This window comes from Pteropus medius, unplaced genomic scaffold, assembly GCF_902729225.1.
Source record: "Pteropus medius unplaced genomic scaffold, Ma_sr-lr_union100, whole genome shotgun sequence".
Lineage (NCBI taxonomy): Eukaryota > Metazoa > Chordata > Mammalia > Chiroptera > Pteropodidae > Pteropus > Pteropus medius.
The window spans coordinates 15,957,991-15,976,658 of NW_024340692.1; the positions used below are offsets into that span (position 1 = coordinate 15,957,991).

At 40.5% G+C, this 18,668-nt stretch overlaps 2 protein-coding genes across 2 annotated transcripts in view; one reads left to right on the plus strand and one right to left on the minus strand.

Moving 5' to 3' along the window:
* PGM5 (phosphoglucomutase 5) overlaps positions 1-2,600 on the plus strand; it is a 167,046-nt gene extending 164,446 nt beyond the window's left edge. Inside the window, exon 11 of the mRNA XM_039835897.1 lies at positions 1,123-2,600. Within this exon, the coding sequence (XP_039691831.1) occupies positions 1,123-1,212 (90 nt within the window). The 3' untranslated portion in view covers positions 1,213-2,600. The remainder of the gene's footprint in view (positions 1-1,122) is intronic.
* Positions 2,601-7,219: 4,619 nt separating this feature from the next.
* TMEM252 (transmembrane protein 252) lies at positions 7,220-11,022 on the minus strand. Its single transcript, XM_039865476.1, has 2 exons — positions 10,709-11,022; positions 7,220-7,538 (listed from the first exon to the last, which is right to left on the minus strand). Exons 1-2 carry the CDS (start codon positions 10,984-10,986, stop codon positions 7,220-7,222), a joined length of 597 nt encoding a protein of 198 aa, XP_039721410.1. The 5' UTR covers positions 10,987-11,022.
* Positions 11,023-18,668: the final 7,646 nt, after the last annotated feature.

Below are 18,668 nucleotides of genomic sequence, written 5' to 3' on the forward strand. Positions count from 1 at the left end.
CACCCTGAACAAGCCTGATGTCTGATCTCAAAAGCTAAGCGGGGTCGGGCCTGGTTAGTACTTGGATGGGAGACCACTTAGGAAGACCAAGTGCAATAGGCATAAATAATAATGATATAAATAAATAAATACAGTCACTTTATTTCACTTAAATCTGTTTATTTACCATAGAAAATTTACATCAGTGCTCTACCTGGAAAAGCACACTATCCCTTGATAAATTAAAGCTCACCACCATAAAAATGAATTCAATAAAAACATACAATGATATCACCTTCTATCTAGGTAACTCTTGCCTGAGGCATGCTCTATCTTGGTTAAAGTGTTAAAGATTAGCAGCAAAGTTCTCCTTGATGAGAATGGAAAACAGAGTAACTTTCTTACTGTTTTGTAAGTAATGTCCATGCATCATCTAAAATAATCTCCTGTACCATCTAAAGTCGTCTTGAGTGGCATGCGCTCTACACTTTGGAAAACAGTGCCTTAGTCCTACGAAATGATAAATAACTCAAGACCAAGAAATGATCCTTACTCCTCATCATGTCCTTCATCCTTCCAAGAATCTATTCCTTAGGCCTCTAAACCACCCCACTTCCTTCTAGGGCACACTGCGATGGCTCATGAGTCACCGAGTTATTTGATGTGAAGAAATGAGCAGTTATTTCTGCAGCACTACCTTCTGTCTTCTCTGGTACCTCAAGATGATAGGTTCTTCAGGCCCATGGTCTTAAAATGAAGAATGAAGAATGAGTGGTTTTCCTCAAGTTCATGTGTGTGTATGGGGGCGTAAACATGTAGGGGAGATATGATATGACAAAGGTCTGTTCCTAAAATACTCCAGTGGAAGTTGGGTTGTGCTGTCTCCCATCTTAGATCACTGTTTTTGGAGAGTTGGATAAGACTTTGGAGATCATCTCCTCCTACTCTCCTCACTCTGCCCACTCCAATCTCCTGTTATGGAACAGGAAACCAAGGTCCAGAGAACAAGAGTCCTGCTCATGATGACACTGCCTGTAAGTCGCAAATGGAGATAGAATCCAGATGTTTGCACTAGAAACCCATCACAATGGCCCTCCTGTGACTGACTCTAGTTGTTCACAGACTTTCTTCCTCCTTTTCCAGGCAGTACTGAGCCCTCTCATAGCCATCGCGCTGAAAATATCCCAGATACATGAGAGAACCGGCCGGAGGGGCCCAACCGTCATCACCTGAAGGAAGGGAAGATCACTCACCAGGATGTAAAAAAGCACTTGGCGGGAGACACTTCACCCACGACTTTTTGCTACCTGTTTGTGCCTATGACTTTGGGGAAAAGATAATTTGCTGGTGGGGAGTGGAGTAGGGTGAAAAGGAAAAAAAAAATCTGTTTTGTTTAGGTTTGGGTCATTTCCTCCAAATGCAGTAGGGTCTTCAGCTGTCTGTTAAAGCTGCACTATCATTTGATACCTGTATTTTATCACACAAAAGAACCTCCCTTTTTGAGAAAGAAAAAGTGGTCTAGGAAGCTGTTAGTCATGACATCTGAGCATCATTGGTGCCAGTTGAGTAAAGGTTCTGAAACTAAGCCTAGTTTGCCAGAACTGAGCTGACCCTAAGCCCCTGGGCAGACCTAAGAAAACTCTCCTGAGCATGGAGGAGGATTTAGCTTTTCATCCTATGTCAGGTCTCCCACAGGAAAGTTGTAGAGGTCCCAATACCCCACCTCATGCCCGCCAACCACCCGATGGTCCGCTTTCCCACCCTCCCATCTTCAAAGTCCCTCTCACATCTTCTAATGCTTTCTACAAACCACAATGGCACACTTTCAACAAAACATATCAAGGGGTGTTATTCTCTCTTATTTTGTAAATAATATTATTTTAGCTATTAAGCTGGCTGCATTCCTTCAAATTTAGCCACTCGTTATGCAGGTGGAAAGCGGTTTCTTGGCAAGACTCTGCAAATGAATGCTTACAGTTTCCGGGCTCTTCCTTGATTACATCACCTAGGTCGATACAGGGGTTTGTACTCATTCCTCCTGGGAAGACGAAATATCACCATGTCTGCTATCTCTCTGACTTTCTCTCCACTATCTTATCTCCCAGTAATGGCCTGTTTTAATGCACTCAGTTGGACATAGTTCAGATCTTACTTATCATGGCTGTAAAGGGAGATAATGAAATGTCATAAAAGTAGAAAATGAAGGGGACGCTGGAAGAAAACCTTACTGGCAGTACAGTTATGGGCCTGATGAGATGGAGGGCAGAGTGGAGACCCCTGCTGGAAAGCAAGGGGTAACAACTGGCTTTTTTTGCCCAGGAAAAGGATATTGCAGCTCTAGCAGCCTCCATCTGTACTCAGCCAGGACACTCGGTGCATGGGACCTGTTTGCATATGTTTTGCTTCCTTGGGAACGGCACTCTCACTTATCGTGTCATTTGCACAGATGATGTGGTGTGCTTTGATTGTTAAGCAATTTGTTGTTGCTGTAGTCAAGATTAGTGCAAGCTGGGAAACATTCCCAATAAGGTGTTCGTTTCTATTTTCTATCTATGCTTCTGTCAGAAACGTGCTAGGACATTTAGTATCCAATAAAAAAGAAATTCCTTATTTCAACCTCATGCAAAGATTGTGGAATTTTGCTTATTGTTTGTTTTGCCAGTTGAGATACTCTAGTAGCGGTCACTATTCTAATTAAGTTTGCCTTTCGGAACACTAGCAGGGGCTGGTTTTCATTATCATGACCTTGGGAATTTATTAAATAAATGGAACAGAAAAGGCAAATTGCTCAGAACTGCCTTTGGGGGTCAGCAGAAACTGAAATGGCATCTAGTCTTTTATTAAGTATTTTCATTTCGGAATAATAGGAAGGCGGCTTTGAGCTGAAATTCTGAAGAACTAGTTATGAAATTTATCAGCAATGGAATGCAATTTGCCTTATGGATTTGGTTCTCATCGTCTTTGAAGTGGAAGTCGGTGACAGCCATTTATTCACTACTCAGCTCTGTGTTGATCAGCACAAATAGTTGCATTCTTAGCCTTGGCTCTAGGTAAGAAGATATTATTTCTTTTTTCTCTTGGTGCTAAACTTTTAACCATCTCTAACTTTCAATGCTCAAATGTAAGTTAATCCTCATTTTTAAATTCTGTTTCTTTATTTCAATACAGAGTCATGTGTGTCCAGCAGCCCAAATATATATTCATTCACTCATTCATTCATTCATTCATTCAGCAAACATTGGTTGAACAACTCTATGCAGAGTCCTGTTTTTGGTACAGCAAGGAGATGTTTAAAACATTATTCCTGCTCCTGTGAGCTTGTAATTTGGGGACAGGTGGCTATGGCAAATATATACGAAGAATTAGGTAGACATGAATGTTACAGTAGAGGCACAAACAATGAGAGAGATTGACGGTGGAAACAGAGAGATTGACTCAGAGTGGCAGATCACTAGGCACTTGAGGGATTTCCCGAAGAGTCGAATTTCTTCAGACTTGTAACCGTTTATATAATGTCACCGGGGTGAATGCATCAGGAACAGAGATTTGGATTTGAGAGATAGGAACATTGGAGAGAAGGCTCAGATGAGCAGGGTTGAAGCAGACACAGCGTTGTAAGTGTCAGGCGGAGCACATGCTTGGGTGCCGTTATGGAAAGAAGCAGCTGCACAGCTGCCTATTTTTACAGAACTTTTTCTTAGCTTGGTTGCCAAAGGGAAAGTCATGTAGTGGCTCTGGGACACAGCCTCTCTCTGGAACCTGCTCACATTCATAATCACCGAGGTATTATTTCTGCTTTACATAAAATCTAAGCTTCTCTTGCTCAGCTACACATGTATATCCTCTTGCCTGCATCCTGAGTAGAGGTGGAGGTGAAAGGAAGTCACTCTTCTGCACATAACGTTCTTTATGTTATTAAATGTGGAGCTCCAGACACCAGTTTTTCTGAGTAAATGAATGGAGAAGTCCAAGAAATTGGTGGGGAGCACAGGAAACAATCATAAAAAAGACTATGGATAGAGTGTGGCAACTGTCAGGGCCACTGTTGTGACGGGCTAATATTGAGGGGTTCGCTCACAACACCACGCGTCTCCAGAACAATGACAAGCAACAGTATGTATAAGACCTGGGCAGTGCCACTACCCACCCAGTGGGTGTTTGGAAATGTGTGTATATGTGTGGCGGGGAGGCATTTAGTGGGAGGGGTCCCCACTAAAAGGATGCTAAATATCCTGCCAGGTGTCAGCCAGTCCCCCCTAGAACAAAAAGTTGTTTTGTCTCATCCTTAATTCTTGAGTTTATTAGCTGACCTTGAAAGTGGGTAAGCAGCCATTATTAAAATAAGATCACTTATCAAATCTTACTAATCCAGAGTACAGCCTACATCCACAGTATTCATAGGACAAATGGTGGTGCATGACACCGCAGGTTGAAGGATTTGGATTAGACTTGAAGGCTTTCTGCACAGGAAGCCTCAGATCGATGACTAGTCCCACGGTGGCACATCGGGCTGACAGCTGGCTGCATTGAGCCCGTGTTCTCTGCAGATAATACAGGCAATGACAGGGATAATGGTGTGGTGACTTCTCATTGGCCAGCTGTGGGTCAGTGTAAGGCATGGGATTTACTTTGGCAGCAATATCTATCAGCAGTGGCAAGTGTGGGGAATTTGAAAAAGCACCTGGGGGAACTGGTGGGGACATAACAGATGACTCCATTTTATTGCTCGATCATGCACCGGATACTCTTGGAACATGTGGACACTGATATCCCAGACACCTGCGTAGAGGAGAGTTCCATTCCTGAGTGGTGAAGGGTCTGAGAAATCGCGTGCCTTTGGAAATGATGTAACTGCTAGTAAATCAGTCTTTGGCCCTTCGACAGTTACAAACAGCAAGAGATTATCTGAGGCATCAGAGCTTAGCAGAGTGCCTGCTCCACACCAACCAGCTGGAGTCCTTATCAGTGGAAATGGCTCATGCATTTGACAGCCCACTTGGTATGTGGGTCAGCCTAAGTTGTCATGGAACAGTATAGAATATGGTGAAGATATGCATTATAAACCCATGTCTTTATCATATTTCATGTCTTTTAGCACTCAGTCTGTGCCCTGAAATATAGGTAAGCTGGGGAGATACTTTACAAAAAAAAACCTGTGCTTAAGTATAATCTTAAAGGATGGTTAAGATTGTCAGTAAAATGACTTGTGAGTTTTTGAGTGGAGGGGTTTAAAATACACATAGTACATCTCAGATATGCAAAAGATGCAACACAAACTATTCTATAACTGATCTCACCATGCTCATCTTCTGGAGGATAGGGTGGGTACTTAAACTTGCTATTCAGCAGGACATTATAAGATTAAAACACTAGAGAGTCATCATCTGAGTATTACTCTTTCCCGTTGACATCTGAGAGGCGGGAATGAGCAAAGACACTCTGCTTGGAGCTTTGTCTCTTACCCACTTTCTCACAGTCTAAATGCCCTCCCTGTCATTCACAGAATCATGGTTCTCAATCACCACCATTAACTTTATCATAAGCTTAAGGAGGAAGAGGAGATACAGTGTTTATTTGCCCTGAATGAATCCTCCAGGGATGACCAATAATTTCTTATTAACCACATAGCACACTTTTGTCTGACTTGCCCAGTGGGTTTACATTGCTGGGCCTTTCGAAGAAAGGATTTGTTTTGGTTAATACCCATGTTCTTGATGCTCACTTCAGAGTACGTATGTTTAAAAAAGAAAAGGCAATAAATGCCTGTAATTAATATTTTTTTTTCAAAAAGCACCTCGTTTACTTTCTGAATCAATAGTTCTTGTTCAGTAATGTTTGGGTCTGTAAAAAGATTAACTTATTTGGGTGTTGTGTTAGCTCCACATAGAGAATGAAACTTTGACTTATGTTCCTCTATTGATTTTTTTTTCTGATATGAAACAATGGCAAAAGGGAAAGTTTAAATACAAAATTTATTGCAGTAAAGAGATGAAAACAATTTTCTTATGTAAACCAAAATTAACATTTGTTTCACATGACTATCAGTAGTTGGAAAAACCATCTATTACAAATGCAAACTCTGGATGAAAGCCCAGTGATAGAGCTGTTCGGATCAGTGAATGTTCTCAGACCCCAGGGAAAATTTGGGGATAACCATCTCAGTAGAAAAATAGAAATGACAAGAGAATAATAATAAAATGCATTGCTAATAAATGATCACCTTCCTGTTGGACAACCACGTGTGACCTGCATATCCAGTTATGCCCTCGATGTCAAGGATTTAAATCACAGATGCCCAAATTCATGTTTTATGTTAAGGGACCTTTTTTTCCTTTTATGTGGTTTCCTGTGTATTCATCAAGACATGCTTAATCTGTGCACTCAGCAATAACTAGGAAGAGGAGGCCACCGGAGCCCCATCCCATCTCAACAGCCCTCTTCCTTCTTGAAAGATCTTTATCCTTGCCACCACTCTCCAAAACCCCTCCTGTGCCCATTCACTAGGGGGCAGAACATCTGTTACTATTAGAAACCATCTGTCATCATGAACATAATGACCAGGTGAAAGAAAACTATACCGGGAGTTGAGGGACAAGCTCTTGGGCAGCAAATGTGGATGGCTTATTTGCATTTTAAAAGAGAAGCCAGCCAATGTACCTGAAAGCAACCTGAGAGCAATCCCTGCTGCCCCTCCAAGACCTTTAGGTATTACAGCAACCCCTGGGCTCCGCTTCCTGTGAGGGCCCACTTTCTGAAGGGGGAGAGAAGTCCAAACTGCTGCCTGGGAGAAGGGAAGTAAGACAGGGTTAACCTAACACCAAAATTGGAAGTGAATATGTCCTTCCATGTCCCCGCTCCTGGAAATAAATGTTCATTATTGGAAAAGTTTCTTAACTTCTCAGTCTCAGTTTATGCATCTGTAAAATGAGAATCGTCATTGCACCCATCTCTGAAGGTTAGAATGAAGGATAAATAAAAAGCATAGAAAGTTCATAGCACAGAGACTGCCATATCAAAAGCATCTCATAATTGTTAGATATTAATCCCAGCACAAATTCTTCACTTGATAGAGGAAAAAACTGAGGCCCAAAGAGATGAAGTTTTTTTTCCAAGCTCTAAAGCATGAGGCTGTATCCCTTTCTACTACCCTGCCATTCAACTTGTTCTCTTGTATTAAAAAATGTAATAAAATACAAAAAAGCTGAAAATATTTTTAAAGCCTTAAGCATCCCCTCTGGGGTCACTGACATGGCCTTTCCTCCCACAGTCCCTTGCTTATGTTTATTATTAGCAGCTGTGTCCGAGGAGGATGTGTCACGCATGCTGGAGAGTACTCTTGGCTTTGCCTCTCTGCACCCGAGATGAGGTTGCTGTCGCAGCTGTCGTCTATGGAGTCGTAGGATGGTGGGGCCTCTCGGTGATCATTGTTTTCATCCACAAATTCAAAGACCATCTCTGTGTACACAGGTGGAGGAACATCCAAGGCCTCTCCCTCTGCAGGACAGGTTTGCTTTTCAGCATCAAGATTTTCTTCATAAGCAGGAGGGTAAAAATCTGGCCTGAGGGACAAAATGCCACAAATACATGTGTTACTTCAGTGGTTAATGCCAAAGAAGCATATGTCTGCCTCTTACAAATCGCATTGTGCAAAGTTAAACTGTTAAGAAACATTGATTTTACAACAAATATACTTCTTTCCTGGCATCACCAGTTTTTAAAATATGTGCCGCTTTTTCAGCAGAACTCTCTTTATCAGCCATAGGATGTGGGCCTCTATAGTCATTTTTTTTCCCAGTGGGTTATTCCAAGCTATTCTCCCTCTCTTACTAATTGGAACCAGGGACTATCAGTGTGAGATCCTTAGCAGGGGTAGAGGGTATGGCCCTTGACTGTGGAACTTCTCTCTACCCAATTATTTATATATCCTTATCCCTATTCACAGACATCGCCTTCTACTCAGTTGTATTCACTGTCTCAAATTCTCACAGCTAACAAAATAATGAATGAAAACCATCTTTGTGCAAGTTCCTAAACTATATCAGATCTTCTCTCTTTCCTATTACTCTTTCAAGTCTCAGGAGCTAAAAGAAAAACAAAAACCCACCATACTCATTTTCCAAACTATTTCAACTGACAACTTTATGTAGATCTACGTTGCAACTCTTTCTATGCCATCAGGCCAATGGCTAATGGAGCCATTCACACCAGAGCTGACGGATTCATTGGTCATCTTGCCCAGGGTTGCTAATTGCTAAATCCTTCTGGCTTCTCCATTATGAATGGGATTGGGGTTGGCATGGAGGTGAGGAAGACAGAGGGTGAACTTGTTTGAGATGTGTATTTATAGAGTGAATTCTTCCAGTGCCTACAGGGAGTGTTTGTGGTATGTAACCACAACAGAACCAGGACTGCCATTTGTAGCCACAGCTCCATTCCAAATGTGACCAGGCCCAAAGCCAAATGTCTGAAGGAGATGTCTACTGTACAGCATAAATCTCAGCCTTCACTCAGAATAGCCAAGACTGTGTCATGGGGCATATGTGTGAAAACACTGAAGACAGAAAGGTGAGCTATTCCCAACAACGATTTGAGAGGCTCCAGAATGACTGTTGCCTGCTCCCAAAATCCCATCCACCTCTCTCGATCCTCACCCCGCCATAGTAATTCACATTCCCAGTGCCCTGAATTCTACCATTGCAGACCCATTTGTTTTAATACCTCAACCCGGGTTGTGGCTATGAATATACCCATTTTGAATGCCTATGCTCCTGAGAAATGTAACTTTACATTGACTGACTTACTCACCATTCTCAGTGGGCTGGGCATCTATTAGAAGCAGCAGGAAGAGACAGTAAATGGGGGGTCTCATGATATCCATAATTTACTTTAAAGCCTTTCCACATAGTGTAATGTTATACATGTGTTAGTAAATTTAAGCTATACTCTAAAGTTAATCGGTTACACTTATCAGGAATTCACACTCTGGAGGCAATTATCTAGCATTTACACACATACACACACACACACATATGCATGCACACACACACAAAATCACCATCCTATAATCATCTATAATCACTTCAGTTATCTTAATTTTTTATCAAACCCAGAGACTTTGCTAGTAAGTATAGGAAACATTGGAAATGAGTTTTGGTTATTATAATTAGTATCTTATTAATTAGTATAATAATGTCAAAAATCAAGTCATGAGTAAAATTACTTATATTCAAGATACATGAAGTAGCTAAAATACTTCAGTTCGAGGAAGCAGAAGAATTTATGGAGTCTTGCAGCCAGTACCCTAAGGATTATGCCTGTTGTTTTATCACTAAATGATCCTGTGTTCAGCCAAGAATTAGGAGGTTTTTGATTGTCTGATATTAACCATGAGGCCAACTGAATTTTTCTGAATGTGGTAAATATGTATAACATGAAATTTACCACTTTAGCCGTTTTAAGTGTATAATTTAACGGCATGAAGCACATTCACATTGTTGTGCAACCATCACTACTATTCATCTTCAGAATTTTTCCACCACCCCAAACTGAAATTCTATACCCATTAAATAGTAGCGCCCTATCTCACATCCCTAACTCCCAACCCCTAGGGAACCGCTGTTCTACTTTCCTTCTATTAATTTGACTACTCTAGGTACCTCATATAGGTGGAATCATATATATTTTGTCTTTTCGTGTCTGGTTTATTTCACTTAGCATCTCTTTGAGGTCCATCCATGTTGTAGCATGCATTAACATTTCCTTATTTTTTAAGGCTGAAAAATTCCATTGTATGTATATACTACACTTTGTTTATCCAGTTATCCACTAATGGATATATAAGTTGTTTCTACCTTTTGGCTATTGTGAAAAATGCTGCTATGAATATTGATGTACAAATACCTGTTCAAATCCCTGCTTTCAATTCTTTTGTCTATATATCCAGAAGTGGACTTGCTGGATCAAATAATAATTCTATGTTTAATGTTTTGAAGAACCTCTAAACCAGTGGCTGCACCATTTTACATTCCCACCAATAGTACACAAGGGTTCTAATTTCTCCACATCTTTGCTAACACCTGTTGTTTTCTGTTGTTTTGTTTTGTTTTGCTTTTGATAATAGCCATCCTCATGGATATGAGGTAGTAAGGTTAATTGGATCTTACTTTTGGAATATTATTGCCTTGCCTCAAATAAATCTTTCATTCAAGGTATGATCAAAAAACCTAAAAGGATACTAAGCTGGGAATTCACTGAGTTCACAAAGAGCCTGCAGGACTGATTTTATGCCTGCTTGCTTATTTGTTGTATGAAAGAATTTGGTCTGGGATTTGCTTTCTCATAACCTGGTAGCCAAGTTATGAGGAATAATTAACCACCACCAGCTTCTAAGGACAGCTCCTATAATACAACAAAAGAACCTAAGAGTTGGGCCTCTTAAATTGGCTTAGGTGGGTTTTCAAATTGGGCAGGGGGTTGGGGGGTATTCTCTAAGATAAATTCTCTTTACTTTATGGTTTTCTCCAGAGGCAGCACCATTCATCCTAATAACTAACCCCAGAGTAATTCCCTGATGATGAAATCTCAGTTCTAGACATATAGGCCCATGAGACTTTGTAAATTGCTCCATGTAATTTATAGCCACTCCGCAGTGGGAATAGAAGTCACTCAGCTTTTCCAGAACTCAGCCTTATCTCAATCTTCATCAGTTCTCCAGCTTCTGAATACATACCTGTCCACTGTGGCCAGGGCCACAGCCCCATGGGCAAGGTGTTGTCTGAGCACATGGCTGAACAGGCCTTTGCTTTCACTCGCCTGGTGGTAGGTGTTCCAGAAAATTCCACTCACAAAGATTATAAACCCCAGAGACAGAAGAGAATAGGCCAGGATCAGGTTCCCCCGACAGTTGAAGTTGGAGCCCAAGGAAAAGAAGAAGGCCCCCAGGCAGATTAGCAGGAAGCCTATCAGGAGGGCAAGGACACAGAGAACTAGACCAGTTCTGTTCCGCATCCCTGCTTCTTTGAAAGCCAACTCCCTGACCCTGCCACTTCCCTTCTTCCCTTTCTCACAGAGAATGCTCTCATTAGCCAGCTTACAGCTTTATACACTCTGGGACCAACTGGCCTTTGGACAATTAAATGAAGCAGGCACTTAGAAGCTGTTCATTAATCAGTAACTGTAATGTCATTGGAGGATTAACCTAAAAACACAGCACTGTGTACTACAGAAAGGAGTGGCTTCCCATAGCTGTCTTGCTCTTTTGAGCTGGATAGGACCCTCAGCCAACCCAAGTTATTTGAGGAGAGGTCTCCTATCCTTTGATTAAAAAGGCATTGGTCTCTTAATCCCCACAGTGGGTAATTCTCCACCAGTGCTAGAGAAATTAGCATTTCTTAATGAACTATCTTCTTTGCGGTTTGGCAGGGGAGTCGTTTCCTGATTTCTTCTTTCTCTGTATTAAAGACATTTTTTATGACTGTTAACATATTTTGTCTTGCCTCTCTCAACGAATCTTTCTTTATTGCCTTCATACTATGATATTGAAAAAATTCCAAGAAAAAAGCCCATGGAGTGAACTCCCTGATTCCTTCTCTGTTAACAAGAAAGATGAGCATTAGCAGGAGGGGGAAAGAGACTGCCAGAGAGAAGGATTGTAATAGATAGAGCTTTGGAAATTTGGGGGATTTCTGGGGATGGTTGTAAAGGTAATGACCCAGTCAGTGACTGCTCTGATTTTGGTTTTCTGTCTTTCCCACTGTTGGGGCCCAATTCTTGAGATCCTAGGGTCATTTCTGGTTAATACGTAGGTGTTCAATAAAAATATTTTGCTTATTGCTCGATCCCTGGCCACCATTCTTGGCTCACTAGAAATAATTGAACCAGATCCCACCCTTCCGGCTCTCAAAAAAGGCCCAGGCATTTGATAGAAGAGCATTCCCTAAAGCATATAGCATGTTACCATCTCTATGCAAAACAAATACTTGTGAGAAGCACTGCCTATTCAATCCCCACCCTCCCTTACACACATCTTAGGATTTCACAGAGCATATTAACAAATGAAAGTCTCTGAAAAGTTTTACGATCTTTTTCCTGTCATAAAATATATATTAAATTTTTTTTTTTTAGTAGATGTTGCTAAAAAATGTTCCCTGTCCTCTCCCCCACACCATTGCTCTATGTGTAACCTCAAAGAATCTTTCTAGAACCAGCCTTCTCTCTTCTGTATGGAATTTATTTCTTCCATCTTGACTGTTTTTAATTGTGGGCACCCTGCTCTAAATCTGGCTCATGCCTGATTCTTTCTTTTTTTAAATCTGATGCAAGTCTCTGCCAAAAGTCAGTTGCCCAGAGGGACTCTGGGTCACTTCTATCCAAAGAGATTTTCTTCAGTTCTTCTTTGCTACTCATCTATCCCACTACTCCATCACCAGTATTTTTCACTTACTTTCCCAGTGGAAAAAGCAGGTTTTTGTGCAGTAAATCCACGCATATCTTTTAGCCTCGTACCCACCATCTCCTCAGCTATACCTTTATGTTATGAGCTAGGAGAGAGGGAGAAAGACACTGGATCAAAAATGCTATCAGGTACGTCCCATTCTACCCCCTGATTTCTATCCTTATTAGCTTCAATCCTTACCCTGAACTACTTTCATTTTATAGTCTTGATATTATCCTTGAAATCTTAAAACAACTCCTTCTACAATTGGTCTGAGGCTGGCAGATTTCTAAGATGACTCCCAGTGATTTATGTCCTTTTATGTGTGTGGTGGGCTGGACATAGCGATTTGATTCTAACCAATAGAATATGGCAAAAGTAGTGGATGTCACTTCCATACTTCGGTTTCAAAAGATTGTGACTTCCATCTTGCTAGCACTCTATTGCCCTTGTAGCTTGCACCCTTTGAAGAAGGAAGCTGCCATATTTGAGAGGCCATATGACAAGGAACTAAAGGCAGCTTCTGGCCAACGTTTAGTGAAGAACTGAAACCCTTAGTCCATGGGACAGTGAGGAACGGCATCCTGCCAATGATCATGTGAACTTGGAATCAAATCTTTGCCCTACTGAGTCTAGAGGTGACTATACCCTAAGCAACACTTCAATTGAGAGACCTTGAAGCTGAGGACTCAGCTAAGTCTTGCCCAAATTCCTGACCCACAGAAACTGTGAGAAGACAAGTATGTGTTGTTTTAAGCTGCTCAGTTTTGTGGCAATTCGTTGGCAATTTGTGGCAATAGATAACTAACACAGTTCTTTAGGGCTTGGAAACCAGGAGAGACAATCAGTGTTAAATGTTTACACAGTACCTAAAACATAGAAAATGCCCTATCCAAGTTGGTTATAATCATCCTCACTATTATTGTTATTATTATTACTGTTGTAATTCCAAAAATCTGGGGAAGCCCCAGGATTCTCAACTGAAGGGTCTGTGCTAGGAGTTGGGTCCCAAGAACAGGTAAATGGTAAGGCCCAAGAGATACTATTAAGTACTGGAATAAAGAGGGGTAGCACTCTGGATCAGAACTGCCTACCCATAGGGCCAGGCTTCTTTGTTTTGGACCACATCTGGGAGATGAATCACACGGGGCATTTTAACAGGTTCCTGTGATCACACGAATATTTGAGCAAGTAAGAATCTTTATTATTTCCCTCTTTCATTTCCAAAAAAGGGTAGGTCATACCTTGTAGTTTGTCAGATAGGTTCTTCGCCTCTATATCCTTTAAGAAGGATCTTATCATCCAGAACAGTGTATTTTTTTGTTGTTGTTGTTCTTGTTGGTTTTTTGTTTTTGTTTGTTTGTTTGGTTGGGTGAGAAATTGGGAAGGAAAGAGTAAGACCTAGGATATGACAAGAGGATGAAATGGCTTTGTTACTTTACATAAATTCCCTGGGCTCAGAGTATTTCAGGAGTTTATCTTGGGTGAGGTCGGGCATCGAGGAGAAATTATAAGAGAATCTGTAGTATATGAAGAGAGTAGCTGAGAAAGAGAAAAAAATATATAGAAATATGAAATATTGGTAGGAACCAAGTGTCTCCTTCATAATGATTGAGACATACTAGCAAAGAATTTATGTTGAAGTTGTTTTTGCATGTTTATGTTTATTATTATTATTATTAAATATATAAATTTTAAATAATTACAACTTCTTTTTTTACTATCTCTGCTTCAGTTATAAACTACATGCATCGCTCCTCTACAAGTATTATTTCCCTTTGATGTCTCAAAAAAGGCCAAGGATAACAAAAGCCGGTTGACTTGCCATTTAAAAAAAATCATTACTTGTAGTTATCCTGTTCTTTGTGTTGCGGTATGACCTCTTTTCCCACAATCATTGGCAGTGAAAACATTTTTGACAAGTAGAAAATGCAAGTCGACATGTGTTTGCTTCAGTGATCCTGAAATAGCACAATCATTGAGAAAAAACACCTTGGTCTTGATTAGTCTTGAAGAGACAGAAACCCAAGAAGAAGAGAAGGCCAGATCCTCAGGTCTGGGAAAAAAAGTAAAAAGATCCAATAAAGAGTCAGTCAAACACTAAAAAAATCACCCTAAAATGTCAGATTGTCTGGGCTTCCTTATGATCTGCCCTGTGTCTGTGTTCACCTTCACACCCAGGCCAGCTTTTCTATTCTCAACCACCTCACCACTTAGCCATCACTGAGTGTGAGAGTAAGGGGCCAATAATAGTGACTCAATTTAAAGGTAGAAAAACTGCAAGAGAGGGAGATTTATGATTCACCTAAGCTCATATAGACAGCATGGAATTGATAGTAAATGGATATTCTGGGGAGAGTATGGACAGAGGCTCGTCTTCTATAGAAGAACATTCTGGGATCCAGTGGAAGTCAAGCTAAAGTGCTATTCCGATTCCCATCCCTTCCACCAGAGACTCACCTAGAAAATGATATTTTGCTTTTAAACCAGTTCATTTTTTAAAATTATTATTATCCTTAAAAGTTCACCAATCGGCAAAAGTGTCTGGCTTGGCAGTAGGCAGTAGTCGCATGTTATTTGGTTGACAGCCAAACTATATTAAAACATAATCACTCCTTCAACACTCTGCCCCATGAGTGTTGTTCTGAACATTGAGTGCAGCCGAGTTCCAAGCACTATTCTGCCTTCCATGTTGGAGCCCCCGACATCTCACCCTCCTTTTGAACTCTCCGTGCAATACGTAAATGCCTTGGAACTTTTAACACTCTGCACTCCTCTTTGTTTACTGGATGCTTGGCCCCATACCCTTCTCTTAAAAACAAAAAAAGTGTATTGCTCTGGATAAGAACTAGATGGGGACTTTGGAAGGAAGCTAGTGGTGTGTAGAAGCTGTTGCATAGAAGGGGCATGGGGTCAAGAGCTAAAGAAGAGTGGCCAGATTTCAGAAGGTCACTTTGGTTCAGGAAGTGAGGCTCCGTGGGAGGTAGGGAAGGTGAGCACGTGTGTAGTAAGCAGTGTCACCGGGGTCTGATTTCATGGTGGTGATTACTGAGTGATTTCTGGATTAGCCTTTCACACGTGTGGGTTCATTGAGCACTAGTCACTTCCTCCTTCTCTCCTTTTTGTTTTCTTTGCTTTTGAAACTACCCCCCCCGCCCCCACCACTCAACCCCCACCTACCACTCCACCTCTCCTTTTCCCCTTACTCCAGGAGAAGATTGAAATGAAGGCATTTTTTAGGTTGACGGAGCACAAACAGCTTCTCAGAAAAATGTAGCCCCGTGGTAAGCTGATAGTAGATCACCACACAAGACTCGCACAAACCCTGGAATGAACCTAGTGAGTCTCAAGTGAGAAGACAAATTCTGTTCTAGAAAGAGCTCAGCTTCCAATTGAATCCACAAATAGGCCAGAAGAGATACGATTTCTTCACGGATCATTGGAAAATTGAAAGGAGACCATATTTCTGTCACCACTTTGGATGAGACCAGAAGCCTCAAGCCAGGGCAGAATTTGACTGCTGGAGTTTACACCAGCTGGCATGACTGACGGCCAGTGACTTGTAAATATGAGTGGGTTCTATGTCTCACCTCACAACGTTCTCTTTAATGTTTACCTTCTATTTCTTACCAACAAATAAATACTAATATGCATTCAGTAGTCTCATTGTTAGTAAGAATATAGAGTATCATTTTCATTTATTTATGTGTATATTGTAAGATAAACCAAATAGGTTAATGTCAGTATGGACCAGAATTTTCAGAATAAGATGCAAATAAAAATCAAATAAATTAAGTGATATCTGCATAATATTAAATTTTAGCTTAAAAAAAACTATTATGAGTTCACGATTTACTTTGTTCTTTATGAAAATTGCATATAGTTTAGCATTCAAAAGGCTTTTGGAAGCAATGATAGATAACCCAGCAGCAATGATCATTATAGCACTCAGATTGTGGTCTCTATCACCATTTCCCACCCCCCAAAATCAAGCATTCTAGAATTGGCTGATTCTAGGTCTCAAGCAAACGATCCAGAACATGTAACTTTGAACCAGAAAGCAAGAATGCCAACAAAAACTCCCTCCAGGAGTTACGTGAAGAGGTGTAAGGCCAAACCTGAAGGGGCCCTCACTAACCCAGGATTTCTCGTCCTCAGTATTATTGACATATTGAGCCAAATAATCCTTTGCAGTGGGGGCTTTCTGATGCAATGTACCTGTTTAGTAGCAACACTGACCTGTACCCACTAGGTACCCAGCGTTGACAATCAAAAGTGTTTCCAGACATTGCTAAATGTTTCCTGAAGATCAAAATTGTCCTTGGTCTTGAGCCACTGCATTAGCCCAAGATGAGACAATCTGAGCACCAAAGTTTCAAAAACTGAAATGACTTGAAATAAAATACATAAAAAATCATGAGTTTGTAATGTTTCTTCAGCACCGAAAAAACAGTCCTCTCTGTTCCGAATGCCCTTCCGTCTTTTCCTTTTGTTCCTTCCACTATAAACTCATTACGCCAATGTAGGAGCTACTGGAAATCTCTTTATCTCTTTGCACTGTGTTCTGGAAGAGTCCAATGTTCTAGTTCATTACTTTATATATCTTTTAATGAGATATACCTTCAATAAAGATTATATATCTAATAAGTTGCAGGAATTTACAGCTCTTCTCAGGAATCAGCTGAGGACACCAGCCAATCTCCAAATGCAAGTATTTTCATGCCATCCCTGGACCTCCTTGTTTTCAGTTTACTACTTTAATACTCATCTGTGCCCATTGGGATAGTCGGCCCAATTTTTAACTAATGATGATTGTATTTTCAATAATTCAGAAGTCTGGTTATTTCTTTCACATAGCTGCTTTTCTATTTTATGTCTGCAATCATCGTCCCAGTAAATGAAGGTTTTGATTTTAGGAGCCAGCTTCTAGGGTGTATAGAGAAGAATCTTGTGTGTGTTAATTATCTTGGTGTGGGAGGTTCCTCTCCCCAGCATATGAGGTTTGGGGAACCTCTCTTATCAAAAGCATCTCATGGTTTCCTTTTCTTGTCACCTCTCCCAGCCCCAGTTCTTGCTGTTACAGGTGAGGAGTTATCAAGTTCTGCTCTACTTCTCTGTCCAAAGCCAGCCCTTCTGCTAGGAAACCACCCAGGTTCACTGTTTAAAGCTGTTATTTAGGCTATAACATGGGAACAAACACTGCTGTTGCCAAAACTTCGGCACGTGAAGGACATGGGCGGATCCTGACTGGCCCAGCAGTTTATAAGGCAATCTTTTAAATTATTGACCAGCCCCTCCCATTGTACTGGTTAGCCCTAAGAGTGAAGTTCCTCTAGAACATTAGTGTACAAAACAACTCTTACCTTTGCAGTATCCTCCTTCTGTTATTTTTCTCCCCTACTTTTATTACTCTGTCAATCCAATTCTATCTTTATTGTGTTTTCCAGGAAATCTTCAAATTTTCTGATCTTTGATTATAAATTTCTTGTTTAGCATTCCAATGAAATTTGGGAAGGGAAGAAAATTAGGCAAGTGTACTCAGACTGCTAATTTGATCTCTGATATTTTTCTGAATGTATGAGGACTCGAGTGGGTAATATTTACAAAATTAGGATCACACTGTATATGTAATTTTGTATTTAGCTTTTTTCACTAGTACAACATGCTTTTGAAACATTTTTAATGATTTCATATTTTGCATGAACCTTTATAGTTCATCATACTGGAGTATAATTACTAATTTTCTTTTATTTCTTCAGCACTGAATAATAAAGTCCTTGAGGAAAGAAGAAAATGTCAGTATAATAGATCCTGAAGACCGATTGAAATGTCTGGCATGTAGTAGCTCTATAAGTATTCCTGATTCAATTTTTTTTTTCAGTTAAACAGGTGAGGATGAAGGCAGAGACTTGGGGTAGGGGGTAGGGGGGAAGCAGGGAGGAAGGTTGATTTGGGAGTGAACAACACTAAATATGTGCATTCTTGTCTTTTGAATTGATTCCTACGTTTTTGTTGCTATTACAGAATTTGATCATTAGTTGAACTAGGAAATATAGATGTTGAGATTTTCCTCCCTCTTAAAGCCCTAGAAATAAGAATCTATCTTTGGAATATAAATTTCTTCTAACATGTATCACAATATGTATAAAATATTTCAAAAGGGATATGCTTCTAAGTTACAGGTGTACTAAGAAGTATAAAGCTGGTGTTGAACTACCCAAGTTGCTATTTATTGCCTCAGAAGGATGAGTCACTC